The sequence below is a fragment of the Gallus gallus genome, chromosome 1 (assembly GCF_016699485.2).
Source record: "Gallus gallus isolate bGalGal1 chromosome 1, bGalGal1.mat.broiler.GRCg7b, whole genome shotgun sequence".
NCBI lineage: Eukaryota > Metazoa > Chordata > Aves > Galliformes > Phasianidae > Gallus > Gallus gallus.
Window position 1 is genome coordinate 47,339,077 of NC_052532.1, and position 25,732 is coordinate 47,364,808.

General features: G+C 40.1%; 1 protein-coding gene across 1 annotated transcript; it reads left to right on the forward strand.

Annotated features, from left to right (window-relative positions):
• On the forward strand, positions 1-25,732 carry SLC17A8 (solute carrier family 17 member 8). The gene is made up of 12 exons (NM_001397197.1): positions 1-139; positions 7,576-7,828; positions 9,890-10,008; positions 14,184-14,298; positions 14,770-14,857; positions 17,247-17,333; positions 18,132-18,271; positions 19,843-19,992; positions 21,735-21,867; positions 23,092-23,202; positions 24,646-24,773; positions 25,332-25,732. Exons 1-12 carry the CDS (start codon positions 39-41, stop codon positions 25,668-25,670), a joined length of 1,764 nt encoding a protein of 587 aa, NP_001384126.1. The 5' UTR covers positions 1-38; the 3' UTR covers positions 25,671-25,732.

Here is a 25,732-nt window from a genome sequence, read left to right on the forward strand (position 1 = left end):
TTGTTAACATCAGGGATTTCCTGAGGAAAAAGGACAAAATGCCTTTCAAAGGGTTCCATTCGCTGAAGGAAAGATTTTTTAACCCAGGAAAGGAAGAGGTGAAGAACACCGTTAGCGACTCGCTGGGGAATCTGCGAAGGTAAAATCTGATAGCAAATTCCTAGCGAGATCCATTGGTTACATTGCTTAAAGAGAAATGAAGTATCAAAAAATATCTGAATATTAAGCAATTTAGAGTTGCAAAATTACTGAGTCCTCATAGTGTGAGACGCCCTGCTGTGCAAAGCAAACTGCACCAGAGGAGCGGCGTGGAACAGCATGTGGCTGCAGATAAGAGAATATTTATATCGAGCAAAAGAGAGGTGAAGATGTGGGAGAAGTCGGCTCGACCTTTTCTTCTCCCACAGAAATAAGTTATAAAATACTGTTCTGATGTTACAAAGTGCATGAAAAAGGCTTTTAATTAAGAAAACCCCTGTGTCGTTAAATGTGAGTCATTCTGTTTTAACTTGCATGAGAGAAACTGATGATTTAATGGATTTAACAGTCCCAAGTGATGTCACTCTTGAAATCAGATTTAACATTCCTAAATTACTGAGGAATTCTGGAGAATCTTTTTTTTCTCTTACTAACATGGTAAGAGAAAATAAATAGAAATAAAATACCAAGTTCAGCTGTGTGTGTGCATGCGTGTGTGTGCTTATTGAGAGTAATGAAGGAAAACAGGAGAAGCTGCTGTTTGTTTGCATAAAGAGTATTAAGGATTTATAACTTAATCTGGTGGTTTATGAGACCGTAAACCAAGATTTTTGGTATGGGATAAATGAAAGCACAGTGTAACAAATGACTGGTTTGGTCAACGAGACTGTTGGTTTAAAGGGAAGCTTATTTCTATTGGAGTGGTTACTGGTAGCACTGAGATGTGCAGTGGACAGCTGAGAGCCAGGGAGCTCGGCGGCATTGCTGGCATGCTTCACGTTAAGTGTTATTCGTCTCTGCAAAGGTCAGGGCACCATTTGAATCCTACATCTTTTTAGTGTTTTGATTTTCTTTTGCGTGTAACCTCTTACTTTCTCTTGGGAAAGTTATTTTGAGTCAGGGTACAGTTCTTGGCACATCCGAACATGCATTTGATCACAAGAAAATGTACAGTAATTCACACATATCGTACTACATTGTGTTCGTATGGGAAAACATGCATGTATACTTTGGTGAAAGTTACTAATATTCACCATTATGTTGCCAGTCGTACTGTTCCTATACCACCTGAATGAAGTATCTTCTTCCACACAGTTCTGAGGAGTTGTCCATTCAGTCACACATTCTAAGTACTATGGCCTTCCTTTGCTAACTTACCCAAATACGTTCAGGGTTTGTATCTACTGAGTACTTTCTGTGCCAGTACGGAAGGTTTGCCATCTGCCTGTGGCACACAGGCTTTGGATGATCTGGATTGCTCTCCTCTTGTAGCCGTGCATCAGGGATGCCCTGCTAATAGCACTGATACCTAACTTCAACAGCATTGCTGCTCAATCAGAGCAGAACAGATCATAGAATGGCCTGGGTTGAAAAGGACCACAATGATCATCTAATTTCAACCCCCTGCTATGTGCAGGGTCGCCAACCACCAGACCAGGCTGCCCAGAGCCACATCCAGCCTGGCCTTGAATGCCTCCAGGGTTGGAGCATCCACAACCTCCTTGGGCAACCTGTTCCAGTGCGAACAGATCTGAGCTGACATACAAGAAAGTTTGCTGAACTTCCTCATTTTCTGTGTTAAACACAGGTATGCCTGTGCCTTTCCTAGGTGTACTGGTCAGTGGAGGAAATACTCCAAATGATGCAAGTTTTCTTACTGTGTCTCCAATCAGACCCAAGCAAGTTTAGCAGTCTCTTAGGAAATATGCAGTCACATCCAAAGTTTTCTGGTGGAAACATGCATGTTTTTAACTTGAAGTTAACTCTCCACAACTTAGCCTACAAAAAAGAGCATACACTTATTTATTGTGTGGTGGTTCATGTGGTACATGTGTGTATTTACCAGTTGTGACCCCAGGTTTGCTAACTGACTCTAATACGTTGTAAACCAACAAAGAATTTGGCTTTACTTCGCACAGTTATAGGTGGTTAGTTGTATTAGCACAGGTCAGGTCTATGAGGATGTTATTGGCCGTAGTAACCAGCAAAATGGCTAGAAAGAGTACTTTTAGCTCTGGTAAATATGATGAGCCTGTATCTTCCTCGTACATTTCATCGAACAAGAGAGAAGATCCAGCAACTGGTGTCTGGAAAGACCATCTGCCAGGTCCTGTCTTCATAGCAGTTGCTTGAAGATTGATAGGTTCTGATGCTCAAGGATGTGACAGAAGTGACACACTGCCTCCCCACGGGTGGGTAGCAGCCTCCAAATATTTTGTGGGTGCTGCAAAACAGGACTCTGCCCCCAGGAGTTTACCTTGGGGTATCTGAGGTGCTGGTGGGGGGTAAAGAGGGTGGAACAGGAGAGACCCAGGAAGTGTCCTGACTCTGGGCAGTTTCATTTGCAATATCTCAGAGAAATATCCAATTGTTTTTAGAGTACCACCAGCTGGAATAAATTCAGCAGATGCAAAATGGGGCTTGTTCTTAATTAGTTAAATACAGCAGGGCAGCAAAGAAAATCGATTTAGAGGATTCAAGGCCTGGGTGCGTAATGCTGGAGTTCTGAAAGCACTTTTAAGTTTCCCAGAAGAGAAAACTTTCTGCAGGACTTCTTGACAGGTACAAACACTTTTGGCCACCTGTGTGCTCGGTGTATGCAAAGAAAAAGTGTGAATTCAAGCAAAATCTCGGGCTCTTCTGCTCTTGAGGATTTCAGGAGTCCTTGGTCAGTTAGTGACAGCGGTGGGTTTACCACAGAGCTGGAAGGAGCTGAACAGGTTCACCTGCCAGTAACAACACTGTTAATGTGAGAATTAAGATGGGCTGTGTCACACAGCTGTTGTCTGTAGTCTGGGCCCCGCTAGGTGTAGCACCTGCAGGCTGTCCTTAATGAATTCGACGTCCCAGCCCACTAAAAACTGCAACTTGAAGCTGCTCCATCTACCCTTGTGTTGGACAGGGCTTCTCTGCCTGGAACACTGTGCTACTGTAACAATTGCAGGACTTGCGATGGACAATTATCACACACACAAATCTGCAGAGTAGATGAGATCTCAGACGATTGTATCTGCCTTTGGATAAATAATATTTTTCAATAGCCAGTGTGTAGGATTCTGAAATTACATCAGGATCATCAATAATTGTGTGTGGTGACTGCTGTTGTATGTGTGGGTGTGAAGTTTGAGCACCTATGGCTGCTGCTGGCTACGAAAGTCTGTAGTCTGGTAGAAATAATTCGAGAAAGCATTTTAATTCATGGCAGGCATTAATGTTTTCCCGTTCTTGTAGAATCCATGTGGTTTTAATCAAATTAAATGAAATAATAGACGAAGGCTGCTCCAAAATTAAAGCTTCCTATTTTATCCTATTGGCCCACAATGCCAGAGGTGAATGTTGATGGTAGGGCAGTAGAGGCTGAACCTTCCCACCAATATTCCTTTATGTTTTGTTGCCATGCAATAGATGGCAGCAGAGGGGCAGTCTGACAGAATGACATCTGACGTGGAAGAGTGGATGAAGCAAAGGTGCGTAGGTGGATTGTTCAGTGTGGAAAACATTGCACCCATTGATATTCATTGACGCTGGCCAAATACTTATGGAGACCAAACAGTTGATCTGGGCACACTGAAAGCTGGACTGTGTGAGCAATGTTTTCCTAGCAATGATGTCATGATAGCAGCTGTAAAGTCACCTCTGCTGGTACAGATTTTCACAAGTACTGCATGCAAGCTTTTGTTCATGGCTGGTGAAAGTGCATTGCTAATGATGGTGACTATGCAGAAAAATAGTGTTTTATAGTTGATAATTTTCTCTGTCAGATGGTGTTACTACGCTCTTTGTATCTACGCTCTTTGTATTCCACAGAAATAAATAGGAGGCATTACTTTCAGAGCAACGTGCACAGTCCTATCCCACTTATATAATCAGAAGAACAGCTACTTCCTATGCTAAATCACATAAATCATGGATTGGTAAATGTGTATGTGTTCTATGAATTTGATTTATGACTGATTTACTTTAAAAAACTTCTATTCTTCCAAAACTTTGCATAAGCGAGAATTAAAGCCCTTCAGAAAAAAAGAGAAGGAACATCAGATGCAGAAATGTTACATGGAGTAGTTATGATATTTGGGTATGGAATATGTGTAGATACCTTCAAATAGCCAAGATGTTCTTATGTGCCAAGTGTTGCGTGTTTGCTGAAAACAGCAGAGATATAAATACCAAACAAACATATTCCCGTCCAGCAAAATGCTCTCCAGCATTGTTCAAATAAAGAGAAGACTGTTTCTGAACAGCTCTCTTCTAAGTTATTAGTGTACAACAAGGAAAATTTCAGTGGCACTGCCAAAAGATACTGATCAACTGGAAGATATATTTCTCATCCCTTATGGATTTGTCATACATTCATTCTACGTCTACACTGTTCAGGCCAAAATGCAAGGTGGAACACATACTCTGTGAATGCTTGCACTGCTTACACTTTTCTCCAGCTTCATTTTTGGATTGCTGTTGCAAAGCTGTTTTCTCTGAGACACATCTGCTATAGTAGAAGGGTTAATGTTAAGCTTTCAAAATACTAAGTATTCTGTGATAATCTGAGGTCATGAATCAGCTCTCAATCTGCTTTTATTAAAGAGTAGTTGCATGCAATAGCAAAACAATTCCACTGCAGAAGCGATGTTGGACCATAGTGTTCATCCTCCTGCATCAATGCTCCCAACAGTGAATTTGGAGTGGTAGGATGTTTTCATGCCTATGTGAATTGACAGCTTGCTGAAAGCATCCAGAAAGGAACAGATGTTTTTGCTTTGGGTGATGTGTCTGATCTTTGCCAGCCGCCCAAAAATGATGTACCAATTAAAGTGTAATCTCTCTCATATAAACAGAGTGGTAAAAGTACAAAAAAAAAAAAAAAAAAAAAAGAGGAATTATGCTTTTATTCATTCAGTATCTTAGATTATGCTGGAGTATGACAATAACTTCACTTTTTTTAGTTTGTTAATAGATCTTGAGCACACAGAGCAAGGAAAACACAGGGTCTTCTTTTTAAAGTGCCTGGCTGTGTTTCTGTCTGTACTCTCATTTCACCAACAATGCTGTCTCTTTGCCAATGGATTGCAAGATCTCAATCACCTTCAATAACACCACAGTCCTATCATGTTTCCTTTGTTACCTTGCTTTAACGCGAAGTCCTCACTCCAGTCTAAAGCAAACCAATTGAACTTTGCAGTTAGCACTTCTTTGAGCAGGAGGCTACATCATATAACCATCTCAATTCTGGTATTTCTTGGAAATGCAAACTGATGTATTCTAACATGCTTTTTTTTTCTTGTTGCTGAGAGTAAAGCTGGATTAACAGTTGTATTATACAACCTAAAAATGAGTAATATAGCAAATGATGCAAATGAAGCAAGAAATGAAGCTTTAAAGCTAGAAATGCTAACAATTTAAAATGAAATTTGCTATTTAAATCCACATGCAGCAGCCCAGGAAGCTACAGATACCATCTGTATTTGCAAAACCTTGAGTATGGAATACCATCCATTAGGTTATGGGCAGTACATTAGACATAAAGCAATTGGAGAGAGCTATGATTAAACAAAAAACTCTTCTCTTGAAAGACCAAGCCAACCACTGTGTAGGTTGCCAGGTGTAGCCCATCCATACATGCTCTGGAAATATTTTTTAATAGCTGATTATTATATGGAAGACTGAAGTGCATTAGATTTCAGATACATTTCAGACCAGATGTGTGAAAGAAGGAAATAAGTTACTCCTTATCAGGAAAGAATGAATTAAATCATTTCATAATCTTATACACCAAGCTGGGCTTCTTTTATATTAAGTATGTGCTCATATTTAACTAGTGGTGAGAGCGGTGAGACCTCCATGGCGGACACAAAAGAAGCTGGATCCTGCACCCACTGATTCATAGCAGTGCCAAAACTGAAAGGCTTCCTAACACAGCTGCTGATCAAGGCTTTCCTTTAGAGAACACTTAACCCTAATCTTGCAGGTGGAGTTCAGAGGGCAGTCATGCATTCAGAGCTAACCGGGTGCTTAAGTGTTTTGGCATGTTGGAAAGCCTGTATACTGCATTTAAAACAAAGGCATTAGAAATTAATGTTAGGAAAGGAAGTGTTTAGATCTAGTTCAATGGTTCAATCAGTTCAATCAGTTCCTTCTGATCTCATCTTTCCTACCATTCCCCATTCCTATAGCACAAGGCGTCAGTATTTCAAATCAAACTGGCAGACCAAATCAATTTTTAATTGCTTAACCACAGGAAAATACTTTCATAAGTGCAGGAAATAGCAGTGGGCAACTGTTGTACTGATGAGACCATTTGTATTGTAAGATGCTGCTACAGAGTACGGCTTGGGCTGATGGCAGCAGCTGTTTGCCCTCCACGGGCCCTCCCTTTCCCTGCTGGTGGTGCAGGGCTCTAGTGAGAGCAGGCTGACATGCATGGGTACCCCTTGCTCCTACTCCTAAGTAAAAAGGAAAGTCCGTGTCTCTGGACCTTCCCTCTGTATTCTCCCCAGTTGCACTGCAGTGCCCACACAAAATTTGCTCCCAGTTGAAGCCTCTGCTGCTGAGGGGCAGTGAGCAGAAAGTTGCTTAATTTTCAGATCTCACTGAATGTTAATTATTTTAAAGAAAAGGGTAGATTGCTCAACAACAGGAGCTGAGCTTTGGAATGAGCTAGCTTCTTGTGGCGAGTGCTATTTCAGAGCAGAGAGGTTACTTATCATCAAATCCCTTTGGACAGAGAGAGCCTGGGCCTGGCTCTTAGAATCATAGAATGGCTTGGGTTGGCAGGAACCTGAAAGATCATCTAGTTCCAATCCCCCTACCAAAGGCAGGGTTGCTGACCACCACAGGAGGGTACCAGGTCAGGCTGCCCAGGGCCTCATCCAGCTTAGGCTTTAACTCCTTCAGGGATGGGGTACTCACAGCTTCTCTAGGCAGCCTGTGCCAGGGCTTCACTGTCCTCTCAGGGAAAAATTTCCCCCAACATTTAATCTAAATCTGAGAAAAAATGCACTTCATGCTGTATTTGCCCTTTCCTTGAAACCCGCTGCCAGTCTGGATCTAATTAGAAGTTAACATGGATTTCTTCATGTATATATATTGTTAACAACCAGCAGGATTTATCACAGCAGAGCTCATCAGACCTTTCATAACCATGCTTGTGAAAAGCCTACAAGCACTTCTATGCAAGCTGTCCAGCCAAATGTCCGGGATTTTGGAACTTCAGGGGTTGTTCGTGACAGAAATACAGGCTGTGTGTGCCCACCGTGATCTCATCACAGCAGCAAGAGGCAAACTCCTCACGCAGAGGTGCCTTAACAGCTGACTGCAGCACCTAATTGTCCATCTATATTTCACAGTAAGGCATTTCCATTTTCCCTTGCTTCTTCTGCTTAGGAAAATCGATGGCACCAACATCGAGGAGGATCACATTGAGTTGACAGAAGAGGGGAGGCCTGTGCAGGCCAGCGCCCGCAAGCCGCAAGTGTGTGACTGCTACTGCTGTGGACTGCCCAAGCGCTACATCATTGCCATCATGAGCGGCCTGGGCTTTTGCATTTCCTTTGGAATTCGGTGCAACCTGGGTGTTGCCATCGTGGAAATGGTGAACAATAGTACTGTTTATATTAATGGCAAGCCAGAGCTGCAGGTGAGAAACCATCCTCCTTCTGTTCTGACCAGACTCCTTTGTAGAAATGTATAAGTGCCACATATTGAAGAACAGTGCATGTATAGGTCAAAAACTGAGGCAGGAAGACATGCAAGTCTGGATTCCTACAGACGTGTGGGTTCTTTATCCTTATTTAGGTCTCTAAGTCACACAAAAAATCCGTGAGATATGAGCATTTGCAATGACATACAGAGAGTAAATAGCAGAAATGAGAACTGAGTTGGCTTGTATGTTTATCAGGTTCCCAATCTTTCAGTTATAGGCAGATGTCATTTCAATTGCAGAAGCCTTTACTATTTACTGTCTTTCAGGAGAATGCACCCTCATGCTGCTTACTAGGAATTACTAATTGTTTTGTGTACCACTAATCCCTATTCAGATCAGTGGATGAATTTCAGGACCTTAAAGTAGTCACTGGCAATAGGCTACAGTTATTTGCAAGTTACTGACAGTGGGGAGTGCTGTCTACAAGTAATTGGAAATAGGTGCCAAGCTATCTCAAATCTGTGATGGATGGCACGTGCTTCACAGAAGATGCCTACAAACTTAAAAATGCACGCAATGAACTGTAGGTTCAAAGCATATCTAAGTTTCTCCAGTCCTGCCTTGGTACAGGGCTGTGTTATCATGTGTACCAGTTCTTGTATGTATAAAATTGACTTGTTGTTGGATTCTGTGTAACAAGTTATTCACAGGAATACTGACTCTTACCTGATGTTTCCCCATGTTTCCCTTGAGATAACAACATCAAGTTCTGTCTGGGCATCTGCCACTCTTGATAATGGAACTTTCTCTATGTCTCATGATGTCTCAGCACTTACAAATGAACACTAAGAAACTAAGTTGAAAATCACTAGTAGAAAATTAGATATTTAAAAAACTGAATTGCAACTCTATATACTTCCTTTTATATACACAAAGTAGTATGAAAAAGGAGACTACAGAGTCTAGCACTCTAGTTTTCATATTTCTGTCATGTTTTAATGTCAATTTTAGTTCAGAATATAAGACTATCTGTGCTGTGATGCTTAACCACCTTTCCCTGCCATGTGATTAGCCCCCAAATAATCATGAAGCAAAACAACATCGTTTCTCTCTTCTTCAGAATAGCTCTTCTGAATGGAAGGCTCAAGGAGAAAATGTTGACACTGGCCTTACATTAATGTGATTATACTGAGTCAAGCCCTGTTTTGATGTCCCAGAATGATGGGCAAGAGGGTCACTTTGGGCCACCTTTTCTTCACTCCCATATGTTTTTTTCTGGGTTTTGACTATCCCTCTTCCAAACAGAGTATGTAAAAACAGACTCATCAGAGAAATGCCCTTAATCAGGAAGATTTGAGAAGGCTGAAACTATTTGGTATTCAAGGATGACGTGTATTGTGAAAGTATTTCCCTTAGCTCTAGACATTAATGGCTAGGAACTATCTGTGACTGGCCTGGGGGTGATGTTCTATCCAAATCCAACCCTACGACTGGCATCACTTTTTATAAAAGATACCCTAGCCAGCTAGCATTAACCTAGCTTTAATTTTAGATTACCTCTTCAGATGTTACTCCTTCTCCCCCTTCTTCCATAAACGTTTTCTGCTTCCATGCTACTACTTAATGTAGATGCTGGACAGTCAGAATTTTGCTTTGATGAGACAAAGTCTAGCTTGAGCAATCTTGTATAAATGGATGTGCCTATTGAAAGGCAGCAGCTCCTCCCTATAACACCAAGCAGGCCTGAAAATAAAGTCTTCAAGAATAAGCAGCCCAAAGGGAAGCAGTGGCAAGAGCCAAAGATGAAGGGCCAGCACCAGCTGCCTTTTGGTTGAAACTCTTTTCTCTTAGTCACCCTGGCAGAGCAGAAGCAGTAATTCCACCTACCAATTTGACAGCATTTTGCCATGAGTGGGAGAAGATTCAATCTCAGTAACACCAGTGCAAAGAGACTATCTTGATCTGTAGGATGGAGTGACTTCTGTGAGACTTGCAAATAGCATCTACCTCATAATCAATGTGCTTCATTTTACATTTTTTCTGTTCCTTTTACAGAAAGCCCAGTTCAACTGGGATCCAGAGACAGTGGGACTCATACATGGCTCTTTCTTCTGGGGTTACATTGTGACACAAATTCCAGGAGGATTCATCGCAAACAAATTGGCTGCTAACAGGTTAGGAAACAATAACCAAAAGAGTTAAGCTTTACAGCCTTACAAATGTCTGTTTTATACTGCTTACTAACACAGTGAACAAACGTGCTAAAAGAACTTGAAGCTGAACTTGCAGTATTTATGTCTATAACCAAAAAAGGAGCTAGACTTCTGTCATGGGTCTGATTTTTGCTTCTTCCAACTGACTTGTTCATCTCAAATGTTTACACATTTGTTGTTTGCTAAACAACGGTGCTTTCTGGAGGACTTTAGGAACACACACCTGATGTTTGAGATAATGCTTGTAGCATTTGTCTTTCATCAATTGCTTCAGTGCTTTTTAGCTCAACTTACCAAGTTAATTTTTTCCAAATAAATGTGACTTTTCTCCTTTAAAATTTCCCCATGGATTGAAGTCATCCCCTAGAATTTTCCAGAAGTTCAGCCCCAGCTCTGCTCTATCTATAACAAAGAGTTACTTTGAGTTCAGTTTGCTCTTCTTCTTCAACACTACTAGCAGCCTCACTTCTTCATTTTTCTACCATATGAGTTGTCTAAGCAGGATACTTTTCATTCTGTTGAATAAGCCAAACAAATTAGCTAGGTTTAATCATTTGCCCTCTCTTTCCAGTCTTGCCACCAAATTTGGCAGCTGAAGGGCTCAAAAACACAGATGTGCTCACTGTTGGCTGAATAATTCAGTATATTATTAATTTGGCTTTTGTTACCTTTAATTTTTTTATGAATAGTAAAATCAACCAAGTATACCCTGTAGCTCAGCGTATTCTATCAGCTAACTACTTCCTTAGGAATGTATCATGCATATGCACAGGAAGCTATACTTCCGTCCCTGTTATACTTTCAGACTCATTTTGATTGTACAATTTGACACCACATTATAGATTTAATTATGACTGGGTTTAGGATTAGAATCTGCTTGAGAAAGAACAGCCCCCTAAAAGATGAACTAAAAGAGTATTCCTGTTTGTAGTAATAGGAGCCACAGATCTGACTAACTGCATGTTTTTCCTTTAGTCTTTGTTCTCCCAACCAGTTTCTGCTTGGGTAGATTCAGCAGTATTCCCCTTTCAGAGGGGTAACATCGGATTGCTAACACCACAGGGCAGGAAACAGGCAGAGCTGGGGCCAACCTGTGAACCCACCTCCCCTGGAAAGATAAATGTTTTTGTCTCACAACTGTGCTCAGTAATGAGTTATATTATTCTGCCCTATTACTGGTGTTACAGATTTAGGTATAGAGTCATCTGTTATCTGTTTAAGTCTTGCTCAGCACTGTGGAACCTTGAAAACACATGAAATCCCCCCTCCTCCACTAATGCAAATAGTTGTGTATAATAATGTGGCATTCAAACAGATCTCAGAACAGAGGAAAATACTAAGCACTTTATGCTTTTGCATTAAAATCACCTGACGCCACGTAAGTTGCTTTATAAATATCCAAATTTGTATAGATCTATGTTCCACCAAAAAGTTCACGGACCATTTAGTGACCGTGTCTTTCTGATCTGCTGCTTATTCTCCAACATGTGTCCTAACAAAATTTCTTGATTGTTGGTGGTGAAGAGGAGACATGATACATAAGGCACCCCATGGTATCAGCTTTTGGTAATGGCACAGGGCAGAGGAGCCTGTTGCTGGAGAAGGCTGTTTTGATGCTAAGTGGCAGCTGGCAATGGATCACAGTGGTGAGGAGAAAAGAATACATCAATGAATCGAAAAGTGCTGGTGTATTCTTGTCCATGGTGGAGACCAGCTTCTTTGGGATTGAAGACTGGAAACTGCTGGAAAGATGCCGGCTATTTGCAGAAACTCTACCTAGCATCTTAGTAACAAAAGAGTGGCTGTTTCTAACACAGTGTAAATGATGCATTTACAACCTGGGTGTGTTAAGAGTTGGCATTAAGTGAAGTAGCAAAGATTGGAAACTCAATCCCCAGAGCTAGCTGGTTGGGTAGTAAAACGTGTTCTCTTCCTTATGGCTTATTCATTCTTCCACTTGCTCTGTAACTTACATTTCCACATAATTTGCTGTAGTTCCCTGAGGTGGCCAGTAGCACTGTGGTAACATAACCAATAACTCTACCTGTGGCAAGGAAGACGTAAGATGCAAAACTCTTCACTGACCATAACAGAGCTCTCAGTAATGCTTATTTCTTAGCTAAATGCTTACGTGTCTTTGAGAGCAGCCTCCTAAATGTCAAGATGTGATCACAGGCTTTGTATACCACTTCAGATTTTCAGACCAGTTTCTATACAAATTCATTCCTTTGTCACCTCCCTCTGTCAGCCTTCTCAGCTTCTTTGCTCTTGCGTTCATGTGTTGATCACTTGCTTATCATTCGGGTTATGAGCTGTCCAGGCATGACCTGCTGCTTTTGTCAAGAGGTGTACAGCATGAGATAGGACAATGTTCATCTCCAACCGTAGATTCTTTGCGCTATAATGCTATCATTAATTCCTCCATAGGTCATAAACTTAGATTAAAAATTTGACGTGATGTATATTTCCTGTGAATGTTTTCAAAAGCAAAAGGAAGAAAAAAAAATGCTTCTGACATCAGAAGGTTTTAAAAGTTTACAAATATTTTTCAATGGGAGATGATAAATAGCGAGATCTGCATATGTCTTTGGCAGAAAAATCAAAAAGAAGAAAATATTTCTGCTGTCATTATTTCAGTTGAAATATCTAATACCATTCCCATATCAGAATGAAGCTTAATGTGTCACCTGTCATTTTTTAAATGCCACAGGCATAATAAGCCAATTCAGAACTTGTTCAACACCACTGAGTTTGAGCAGTTTGTAAAAGGAAACTGTGGTCCTCAAAGAGCAGTGTGCTGCAAGCTAGCATCAGTGTAGCCAGGAGCTGAGGACCTCTGCCACAAGGAAACTCAGGTGTGACCCTCAGTCTAGGGATAAGACAAGACTGTTCTGACCTGACCTCCCATCTTCTATATGCTGTGGTCCCCAGGGCTGTCAGCCAGTGCAGCTTTCTATCTGCAGAATGAACTCTTTCTGCCAGTGCTAGTAGTTTTTGGTGCCGTAACACAATTTGAGAGAGGGTCCTCCTGCATATCATCTTCCACAGACATTGGAGTCATGAACTCTTGATATTCAGAGTGTGGCAGCTACTGAACCCTGTCTGTGGTACAAAAAGGGAACCTGAGACTTCACTCAGCCAGGTGTGAAAATGTATGCAAGCCTGCAACCGTCTCATACTGAAATGACTGCACTGTGGCCCAGCTGTCCATTGTGTCTAATGTCACTATTGTTTATTATTAATACAATGCATTAAGTTTGCACCGCTCTTCAGTTAAGCTGAGAAAAGCCCATGTCTCTAGTGGGAAGAGCTCCCACAAACTGTGGGGAATGAGACAGACCCAGCTCTGAGTGTTTCCTCAAGGCCTCTCAGTGTCCTGAAGTTCTGGGGATGTTGCTTGGATCTATATCACACAGAGTTTTCTGATGCCCATTTTTCTAATGGATGGTAATCTATGGGAGGCTGCAAAAGATTTCCCAAAGGCCCCAGGTGCATGGAGAGCCCTGACTGACTTGTACCCAGCTGCAGGAAGTATTCTTCCTGAGCAGGGAACAAAATGTTCGTATCATGTCTTTCACGGAAACTCTCTTGTAGAAGAACCACTTCTATGCCACAGTTGCAAAGAATGCTTTTAGCTACTATTTAGAGAACTGCCCTTGGGAAGGAGTTGATGTCAAACTGTGCTGTTACAAGGTTTAGCAGCAGGAAGTGGAAATAATCAGCACGCTCCCATATTTCAGTAAGGCACTCAAATGAGACTTCACCTGATTTAAGTCAAACCCCACTGATACAAAAGAATTCAAGTATTTCTCAGAATAGGAATAATGCTCTCAGTTCAGGACTCATGTAAACAGCTTAGCCACCAGCAACTACACACAAGTCTCATCCTCTGTGATAGAGGAAAAAAACAAAACCTTTGTATAAGTGTGCACAAAACTCCTGTCTCATTCCGGGAAGAAAATGCAGTGACTTTATGTGTATTTACCCCTTTTGCCAATAAGGCAAATTTACAATTATCTGTGTTGGTGACTTGGTGGGCAGTGGAGAAGCTGTCTTTGAGATTGTACCTGAGAACAGCGTTGCTTCTGAAAAGCAGATAATAATTACATTCTCTTTTATGACAATTTTTTTCAAAGGGTGTTTGGAGCAGCTATTTTTTTAACATCTACACTGAACATGTTCATCCCTTCTGCAGCAAGAGTCCATTATGGCTGTGTGATGTTTGTAAGAATTCTGCAAGGTCTGGTGGAGGTAAGAGCATTCACCACTTCCATTTGGGGAAATCTGGTTTTTAAAAAAAGTTGGAAACATTTTCGTCAGGTTTTCTGATCCACCTACAGTTCTACTTGTTACTCATTTTTTTTTTTCCATTGGCATTTTTATGGTGATGATTTTTTGCTTATGTTGATTCGTATTTTTAAATTTATCTGAAAAGGAACTTAAAATAATAGATCAATAGTACTGCAGATAGACCTAGTTCTGCCTATTTGAGCCATCCACTGCATGCGCTAAGCAGCATTTTTAACCCAGAACACCTTACCATTTAAGCGATTATCCAAATTAGTTTGCCATCTTCACACTCCCCCAAAGGAAAACTCTCCCAGGGTTATTTTAACCCTTCCAATGTAGTGACAACAAGCTTGACAGGTCAACTCTTTCAGCAACTGCTTAAAGTAGGAATGCAGTGAAAGCAAATCATATGATGTGTGAAATGTCTGCCAGGGCGTCACCTACCCAGCCTGCCATGGGATGTGGAGTAAATGGGCTCCTCCACTGGAGAGAAGCAGGTTGGCAACGACATCGTTCTGTGGTAAGTTGATAGGCTTATAAGTGTTTTGACATATATATTATTCATTTTATGGTTCACTTTTTTTTTTTTTTTTTTTTTCACTTGCTCAGTCTTTACGCGTTCTATTTGCTGTATGCATTGAACTGACTATTCTAATAAAGCATGTACTTAACAACAATTTAAAGGGACTTGAAGGCTTGGTCAGCCTTGTTCTTTGCTCTGCTCATTGGGTCTTTCCTACTGTTGGCAGAAGGACTTCTAGAAGGTGGCTTGTAGGAAATTTCAGAAGGCTTTGGGGAAAGGAATCCTGTAGAAAGATGGGACAAATAAAATTCTTTCATTCCATTTCTAGCCTCTGACAAGAGCCTTAGATCTTTCTGTGAAACATGGAGCAGGAAAAATACTGAGTTTTATATCTTGTTCTCTTTTTGTTCACATCCATATTAAGAATAAAGGGTTTTTCTTCTTTTAATTCTATCCTCTGGGTAGCAGGTTTTGAAAAGAAATGCTGCAGGTCACCCTGTGCTACCACATTTTCTTTCCAGAAAAGACTACCTTGACTTTCACACCTTTCTGGCCCTTTCATTTCTTCATCTTATCTCAGTGGCCAGCCTAGCTGCTGATTTCAGGGAAAGTTGTGAATGCTTGTATCTTCTTATTGACTCCACGGTGGATTTGGATAGAAGGCTAAATGGGAGCAAGATAAGGCATAACCCAAATTCACTTCCTCCACTCTCATACCCTAGAAGGTCCAGAGTATGGAGCAGAAATGATTGTGCTGTAATTTCAGATGGGCTGTGTTGAGAGTGAAGGAAAAGTCCTACTCATTACTTTGGTCTGTTGTTTCTTATCCTCTAAGACACACATCTCTATTTGTCTTGTCCTTACCCACTTGTAAAAGGGAACTTGAAATGGTGAGAAGGTGTCTAATACTGAAGACAAATTAGAAGTAGTAATGCTTTGAAAAGTGAGCAGCTGAGAATGGAGGAAGAGAAAACAAAGAAAATAAGCATTCTTGGTGGGGTAAAGCCAGCTGAAGACAAATGTCTGTGAGAGAGAATACGCAATAGAAAATATAAAAGTCACAGGAAATAACTGTCTGTTAACAGTGGAACTGAAAAGCTTGGAAAATGAGGGGCTAAAATACACGTGGAATAGTAGGAAAAAAAAGACTGAAATGTGAAAAGAAGCATTTTCTTTTAATACTCTGGGAATGCTATTTTTGCTACAAATGACTTGGTTATTTAGTGATTATTTAGGAGTTTCAAATTTCTGCAGAGGAACAGACTAAAAGAAAGGTTCCTCCACACTCAATGCTGAAATCCCAGCAGTGGGTAGAGAAACATCCATCCTGTAGCTCAACACCCATTTCAGTTGCTGCAGATCATCAGTTCTAGCTCTTGAAAGGTGAACATGGATGATAGATTAGGAAGCCCTGTGTTAGCCATGTTCCCGGTTTCTCTATTTCCTTGCCCGGGGCTTCATTACTTCTGCAAGAACACTGAATTAACTGTACAGAGGCAAAGGGTCTCTGCAATGAGAAGTGTTTGCTAATGAATGGTACTTCTGCATTTGCCTGTAGTTTTAGGTTATAGGTGTTCATTAACAAAATATATAATAATGTCAAAAGCACGTGTATCTTATTTCCTAAAATAATTCAAAGCAACACTTCTCACATGTTATTATTTTGTGCTGACGCCAAATGTCCAGATTACATGAATCCTCCTTGGAATCTTCATGGAAATTTCTTTCCAAGTACTTAAGTTCTCATCAGTTTCTGCAAGTCATTCAGAAACATATTTCACCAGTAATGCATGTTTCCCAGTCTGAAAACCTTGTCACAGCCCACTTTTTTCCTTTTTTTTAAAAATTGTTCTGTGTCAACATTAGGCTATTTATTCTGTGTGTTTGTTCATGCTACTGGCATAAACTAAATACAGTTAAACAGACTCAGGGTTGATGTGAGCCTCCACTTGCAGTGCCTGTTGAGTGGTGGGGCTAGAGCCATGACAGAAGCTTCTCAGCATATTGGCAGCCATTGGGAATTCTGGACACCAAGAGGACTTCTGAAACTCAAGCTGTTGGCTTCTTTGAGGTTTACTTCATATGCCACAGGGTTAAGAGAGAATGCCCTCTTCAGATCTTAAAAGTTACGCCTGTGTGGTGGTACATCATCAGTGTCAGCTTTGTGAATCCCATTTACCTAGAGGGCACAATCCTTCTGGCTTACAGAATGAGCCAGATGATCCCACTCCAGCAAAGGGCCTGTCTCGTCATCCCAGTCAAAATATCACAGCTGCTATCCCATCACAAATGTTCACACACACACACAAAAAAGATGCCAACCTGTAGTAAGGGCTGGACTCATTCAACACTGCTGATATGTTTTCTTAATCCTTTTTCTCCTCAGGATCCTATGCAGGTGCAGTGGTTGCCATGCCATTGGCAGGTGTGCTAGTACAGTACATTGGATGGTCATCAGTCTTTTATATTTATGGTGAGTTGTTAACATAAAGAATCTCCTCTCCTCAACTGGTGCTGCCTGCAGTTTTGTTAAGCCTACGTGATGGGTATGGATCAAAGTTGTTCTGAGGAATGAAGTTGTTGCAAGCGGGTGTTCCCAATTATTCTCTGCTTACGGCAGCTTCAGAAAACTCATGTTTTGTAATCTGTTGTAGCATGTTTTAAAATTGTAATGACCAGACTACAACCCATAGTGTAAAGGACAAACAAGAAACACCTTCTGGCTTTCTGTAGCGTGCTTCGTGGAAGTGACACGTGGTCATCCCATGACAGGGATGGTTGCAGTTGTGCAGGTTGCTCTGCAGCACAAGCACTCGAGTGATACATATCCCAGAGCACCCTGTACAGCATAAGGGTCAACATATGCTGCTGATGGGAAGCCTAATGCTTCAGAAACCTGCCCAGAAAAATCTGTCCCATGAGTTGACATGAGTTTTCTGTGTCTTCTCTGATTGTGAAGCCTTCGTATGCAGATGTGAACATGTTAAGATCACTCTGTTATTTTCTTCTCTCAGTTCCACATAAAACTTTGTTTCTGCCTTTTCTCTGCCCTACACATACTGTGTCATATGAGCAACAGAATGCTCAAACACTTTGCAAACAGGCATGCAGTATGTCCAGAGTTGGGAATTATTTTTTCTCCCTTCTCAGAGCATATTTTTTAATGGAGATTTGGTTTAATTGGCTGTTGAAATGACCTTAATGCTTTTAGATATAGAAGTATGGCTTAATTGGCTTTTAAAACTGAGTTTTGCTTTTCCTGCCTCTCTAGGAATGTTTGGGATTGTTTGGTATATGTTCTGGCTGCTTCATGCCTATGAGAGTCCAGCTGCACACCCAACAATAACCAGAGAAGAAAGGGTATATATAGAAACAAGTATTGGAGAAGGAGCCAGCCTTGCTAGCACAAACGTAAGTTAAAAAAAGGCTTTTCAGTGACTAGTTATAATCTGTGAGCTCTTTGTGTAACATCAGCATGTAATGGGATGGATACATTTTGCTTCATAAGAACAGCAGAACTATTTCTGTTGAAGTTTAGGGGCTGTTTGTTTTATGAAGACTGCAGGATCAGGCTCATGCAAGCGTAGAGGACAAGTTCAGCAACAGGCAAAACCTGTAGGGCTTTTTCAGCTCTTGCTTTTACAGAGCATCCCTAGTCTAGGGAGGGGAATGGAGTGGGGAGAGCAGGAAACAACACATTCTGGTATGTTCTTGAGTAATTATCAGACTTGTTCTAAAATAAATTCCCAAACTAATGATAATTCCATAATAAGGGTCTGGTTCCGGATGTTAAATTATCTAGCTGCCTTATGGGCTCCTGCCAAGGACGGCTGAAATACTGAGAGCTCAGGCTAGGATTTCTGCCCTGCTCTCTCACACAGTAGCTCAGTGCTCTGTATTAAGACTTCTCTCCTCAGGAGGATCCTGGGAACTTACAAGAAAAAACTTATTTTCCTATTGAACTTTATCCATTCCTTTAAGTAACTCATTTTTGCTATAGGCAAAAAACAAAGATGTTTCTCAATATACTGCTCCTTCTTGGCTTTACTATTTAACATTCTGGGAAAAAAAAAAAAAAGTTAACTCTCCAAACCCTTTCCTCTACATGTTTTGGATAATAGTGTAAGAGAAAGCATGAAGTATCAGACTCTCCTTTTGGACATGCTCCTGAAGTTTGGGTGAAGTCACTCAGGTCTTGTTTGGAGAGACACACGCTTGTTTCAGGTCATGATTTTGCCCTTGCTACATGGATGTTTGACTGCAGAGGACACTAGTACCATCATCATGTATTCACACATGACTGCAGACACAGCTGCCTGTGGAACACAGCTATTTTAAAGAGAGGAGAATACTAAGGAATATTGCAGTAGTTACTTATATAGGCTTCCGATTTGATATTTATTTCAAGTGAATAGACCTCTGAACTGTTTTTTTGCTCCTGCTGTGTGGAATATTTAAGCATAAATATAAATTGGAAGTGCCAAAAGCAAATTCTATGAATTAAATCCTCTACCGCAAGCTTTTTTGCTGAATGAAATGAATTAGGTTGAAGCAAGTAGCAGCCTGCTGGTGTGTTACTACATGTTTCTTAGTTTGGAGAATACTTTTTTCATAATCCCTTTGCAGGACTGTCTCAAACCTCATTATGACAGAGAGTGGGCAACAGAACGGTATTTCCTCTGGTATTCTTTGACTCTGTTAATGATCCTATTATCCCAACAGCAGGATTTCAGAACAGAATTTTGTAATTTCAGTAAGCAGAGCAATAATAGCACAATAGTCATCCTAAAAATCTTGACAATTCCAAGAAAGTTTCCCTGTCTCTCTTCTTTTGCTGTTAATTCAGGCTTACACTGTAAGCAATTTGCAGTGTAAATTTTATGGATATGTATAATGGATAGTCCTGATACTAAAGATACTTTCTCATCTCCTCATGCTCCTGCCTACTAAAAAAAATGGTGTTTTTCTTTTTTTTCCCCTAGAAATTTAGTACTCCCTGGAAAAGATTTTTCACTTCAATGCCAGTTTATGCAATCATTGTGGCTAACTTTTGTAGAAGTTGGACCTTCTATTTGCTCCTTATAAGTCAGCCTGCTTACTTTGAAGAAGTCTTTGGATTTGCAATAAGTAAGGTAAATGTCTGAGATGAAGCAGTGACCTTCAGGCTCCACTCTAGGAGACAGAGGATCCTCAGCTGTCACTGCAGGCATTTCTGTAGTTTATTCCAGGTAACTGGGATGACATACGTTTACAAACTTGATAGACATGAAAACATGCTAGCATCAAATTATTAGCAAAAAGAAAGAAAGGAAGAGTTGCTTTCACTGATAACAAAGAAACATATCATAGAAGCCAACAGGTAAGTAAGTAGAAATGCACTTTTTTTTTTTTTTTTAGTTTTAGTTTTTTAGGTTTTTTTTAGTTGGTGGATTAGCAGTACTTGCCAGGCAATGTTTTTCCTTCTTTTCTTTCTTTTTCAGTACGTTTCATTGACAACCAAAGGTCAAATTCTCCATGGACTGATATTTCCTGCCACTTCATTAAAGGCAAAATTGCTACAATCTTCCTTTAGAGCTTGAATGTGGACTGTGGAGTGGTTGTACCAGAAAGTTCTTCCAACTTTCCTTTAAAAAACCTACTTGTTATATTACAATTTTCATATAGTAGCATACTGTTTCATTATAGCAATAATTATTTATTCAGGGCAATGGCACTCTGAATGGCCTAGTGTAGCAATGGTATGAAGAACAGGGTTATTAAGACAAAGTAGATTTGTTTATTCTAAGTTGTCTTTCATAAATGTTAGAATGTTCACTAATTAAAAACAAATGTAAAGCTGACATAGTGTCAGTGTAAGGAAAGTGAAACTCAAACTTCCTACTAAATTACTTCTTCAAAGTTAAGCCTCTGTAAGATGGTGTGCTGGCCACTAACACTGCAAAACAGTCTTTTCTTGTATTTGGAGTAAGCACCCGGGCCTACAGAAAAAGTAAGAACTCTCTGCCAGAAAATGTGATAAAATGAGCATCAATTTATAGGTCCTATTACCACAAGAGCAGAAATATATGCATGACTTCAAACGTATGCTTATTCATAAGATTATAATATAATTTCAGGTTTTATACTTTATATTCACTTATTGCCCATGCAATGTGCTCGTGCTGCCTTCATTATAATAGTGTCAAGAAACAGATTTGCTATGCAGAAAGGACCTCCTTGAGAACAGAATAATAAAAATACATAAAAGCAGTTGGAAACTGAGACAGAACACTTTACTGTAGAACACATAAGTACTTTCTGCTATCTAAAATAGAAAATATTTGCAGTCCTCCATGCCATTCTTCAGAGCAACCACCAAAAAGCAGAGACATTGCATGATACTTCTAAAGTGAGATTCTTGTGCTGTGCCTTCTCCTCCAGGACCATGAGGAGATATTCACACAACCCTGCTTTGGGTATCTACTCTAATGAGCTAAACTGTAGTATTCTTGCACTCCAGTGCTGGTCATTGGAGAGAGAAAATCCCTCTACAGCACCAACTCCAGAATTTTTAGACAGACTTCTCTTTTTTTTTCCTTATTATAGCTCGAGCCCCATTATGGCTTGTGTACAGATGCTCAGAGCTGTGAGAAAAGCTGCCACTGCCTGGATGGGAGCATGCTGGAGTCCCTCAAGCTCCTAGAAATCCCTAAAGCTAGGACAAGGGTAGCTTAAGGTCAGCCAGGTCCTTGCTGCAGGTTCTGTTGAAGAAAAAGTCCACAATCCACACAGGGATATGTGCTAAAGATGTGTCCTATATATATGATTCCTGCTCTTTTCCCCCTAAATCCCAGGGAAGGATATGAGCAGTAAGCACTTACTTTTCTAATTTCAGGTTGGCCTTTTGTCTGCAGTTCCCCACATGGTCATGACAATCATCGTACCCATCGGAGGGCAGATAGCTGACTTCTTACGCAGCAGGAAGATTTTAACTACTACCACTGTAAGGAAGGTCATGAATTGTGGAGGTACTACTGGATTCCCAACATATAGTACTTCAGTTGTGTGCTGCACCTGGTGCAGATACCATAGTTTGGCCAATGTTTTGTTGCAACATGAGAAAATTACTCTAGTTTGCATTCACAGCTGGTTAATCTGGAATATTTAACGGTGAGCTGATGTTAGACATCCTTATGCTGGAAGTCCTTATTCATACAAGCATGCTTTTAAAAAGAGAGGAGGCAAGACAAGTTGTTAATAATTAGAAGGGCAATAAGAACTGGCTCAGAAGACATTACGATAAAATAGGCCTCATCCTGAAAACTTGATTTGACAAAGTTAGCCACATCCTGTGGTGCTGCAGTGATCCTTTCACAACCTTGCATTAACAGACTGTGTTCCTGTGTGCTAATTCCAGAACAATCCAGTGATAAATTCAGGCTGCAGAGATCAGCTGAAAGAAAAATGGGGAATGGATAGACTCATTTTTACTGAGAACAAAATAGTTGATTTCTAGTTTGGTCACTGGAACTGAAAAATTAATGGCATCTGCTTGTAACCGGCAAATACTAAACTGTAGCACGACTGTGGAGTCATGGTCTTCTGGTTACTGGCTCACGATATTTATGGATGGCATGGGATGCCTGAAATAGAGATGCCTGCAGTCTGAGATATCTGCAGTCTGAGATGCCACAGCTCTTGGCTATAATCTTCACAAAGGATTCTTCTGTTAATTGTATTTTCAAGGTTTACTTTCAGCATTAATTAAAAAAAAATAAAAACAAAAATCAAAAAACAGAAAGATTTTAAAGTTAAATATTAGGAAACGTTGATTTCCACTAAAGGCAAAGCCTGGAAGTTCCCTGTGATACCCAGGCATGCCCTCTTCTGTTGCTGACACACTTGTTTGAAAAATAGTCTTTTGTTCTACCTACCAAGAACTTGTCACTTCACCACAGCCATAAGAAACTGAAGACAATAAATATTTATCTCCTTCCCCCACCCTTTTGCTGTTGTTGTTGTTGTTGTTTTGTGAATTGAATGGTGTTTTGTCGAGAATCACTTTCTCATTGTTCCTCTATACTGCTCGATGAGTCAATTTATCCTATCACTCAGCTCATTTACACAGGGGAGGGGGAACAAAAAGTATATTCTCAATAAAAGATATTAAAATATTCCAGCAAGTATATTCCTAACAATAAATATTCACATGTTCCTGCAGTGTAATTTATTTCCATGTGTTTAATTTTCAGGCTTTGGGATGGAAGCAACTTTGCTTTTGGTGGTTGGTTATTCTCATACAAAAGGTGTGGCTATTTCTTTTCTGGTGTTAGCTGTAGGTTTCAGCGGCTTCGCGATTTCAGGTAAGAATTAATCTTATTATTATTTTCATTATTATTGATAAAAGGGATGTTATTACCCTCTGTGCTGTTCCTGTCGTCATTTTATTATTGTTTGCTTTTAGCATGGCTACTTATGGGGTATTCCCTACTACTTCCTATATCAGAAATTATTTATTTCAGTATCTATGAAAGGTGTTGTGTGTAGGACATGAAGCTTTGAAAGAACCTGCTCTATTTTGTTTCTGGTTTATACCAGCCTTGTGCTGTCTAATGCCATTTACAGTGGCGGCCACCTTCCATAATGAGTATCCTTTAAAAGAGGGAGAGAGAATTACTCTGAAATGAACTCAAGGGATATTGGTTGCAATCTCACTGCCAACCCTATCTGCCAGTTTGTGCTTCCTAGGCCAGTTGTGTCTCTGTTGTATCCTATAATCAACCCTGTTCATCTGAACTGCTGTTTCTGCCTGTTTCATGAGGCTTACTAGTCTCTGGCTTTGTAGTTCCACTACTGTCTCTGCTATTAAAAGTAACACATCTTCCTATGAAGATAGAAGCCCACCTCCTGGGAGGCTGCCAAGAAGATGGATCTACTGAACAAAACAAAATAACTGCTGATCTTCCAACTTTTCAGAGTTACACTGATGGGAAGTAGTAGCTCAGCTATGAGGTGCTTGCATGGCAGGCCATTTCTATCAATCAATTATATTGCAGAATTTTCCCAGCACTCAGCTTTTTTACAGTAATTAATCACATGGATTTGGAATTCATCATCCTTTCTAGTGATCATCCATAGCACTTATGACTAATTTTCATTACCCAAGGCGTGATAATTATCTGAGCTGATTTTTACTATCTCTTTTTATTTTCCAATGAAATATTTACCAAGAAGATATGCTACAGTCAGGGTAATTAATTTTCTGACTGGTTTATATACAGTGGGAGTTTTCTTGCTTTGTTTCATTTGTGTGGTTTTTTTGTTTTTTTTTTTTTTATCGTATTGTTTAAATATAACTTAAAGAATTGGAAAATACATTTAAAAAACACCACTACATAAATAAAAAATGTATCTTTTTAAAAAGAAAAATTCATTTTACAAACATGATGCTTTCCCTCCCTAATTAAATTTTTTCCTGAATGCATTGTTCCATTATGAGAAGATAGGAAGTATGGATACTCTGAACCACTGCAAAGCCAAAATGAGTTCTGTTTTCTACACAACATGGTCTCCAGAGTTGGGGAATTTAAAAAGAGGTTTTGTAAAAGAATAAAGAGTTACATAGTGTCTTCCATCTTTATCACTAAGAAAATGTTATCCTGTGTTTTTTTTTTTGTTTTTTTTTTTCTTAATATGTGGATTAGGATTTCCTCTTACCTGTTTCAGGTTTCTTCAGCCAGAACATCTAGAGAAAACTGTACGGGCCCAGTAGCACAAAGTTGACTGTTGTTTCTGCTATGTTGTAGGATTCAATGTGAATCACTTGGACATAGCCCCACGTTATGCCAGCATCCTGATGGGGATCTCCAATGGTGTGGGGACGCTGTCAGGCATGGTGTGTCCACTCATCGTTGGTGCAATGACAAAACACAAGGTAACATTTCTCCACGTTTCCTAGGGAAAGGATTGGTTTATGCAGTGAAAACTGAGACATTTCCAATTTTCCTGGGAACTCGATTTCATCATTATTATCTTCAGCTGCTCTCTATTATTGTTGTTTGTTTTAAAAATTCACTTCTACAACAGTGCAGGGGCTAGATTCTCAGCTATTATAAAGTAATTATCTGTGTTGGGAGATATTATTTTATACCACCTCAAGCTGAATCTCTTCAATATCTCCACGCTACTAGTGAATGCTTATCAGGCTTACTTAGGAAACACCTCTGCAATGCACCCATAGTAGGGTTCCTGAGCAATCACCGATTAACTCAGTTGTTAGGGAGAGATGTGCTTTTCCATGAATATTTCTTGTCCCTTTTTCTATTGTGCTAGCCCTTGATATGAAATTTAAAATGTTCACATCTCATAAATTGTGTTATCTGTAACATCAAGAATCAAAAAAAAGATCAGTATGTGCTAATTCATGGTATAGTTCAGACATTAATATTTCTTTTTACTGCAAACTTTATGAGACCGGAACCATTTTTTTCAGACCCGCGAAGAATGGCAAAATGTCTTTCTGATCGCAGCCCTGGTGCACTACAGTGGAGTAATATTCTATGCTATTTTTGCTTCTGGGGAGAAGCAGGAATGGGCTGACCCTGAAAACCTGAATGAAGAGAAATGTGGTATAATTGATCAGGATGAACTGGCTGAAGAAACAGAGATGAACAATGAAACTTTTGTAACTCCAAAGAAAACATATGGTGCTACCAGTCAAAACAGTGAAATACAGAGAAGGGAATGGAGAAAGCAAAAGCAAATGACTCAAGACATGGAAGAACAGACTTCTTACCATTACGAAAATGGAAATTTTCAAGATTTGTCATAAATACTTGAAATTGTAAGGTTTGTAGAGCAGCTATTCCCATCTTTCCTTCCGCATAGCTGCCC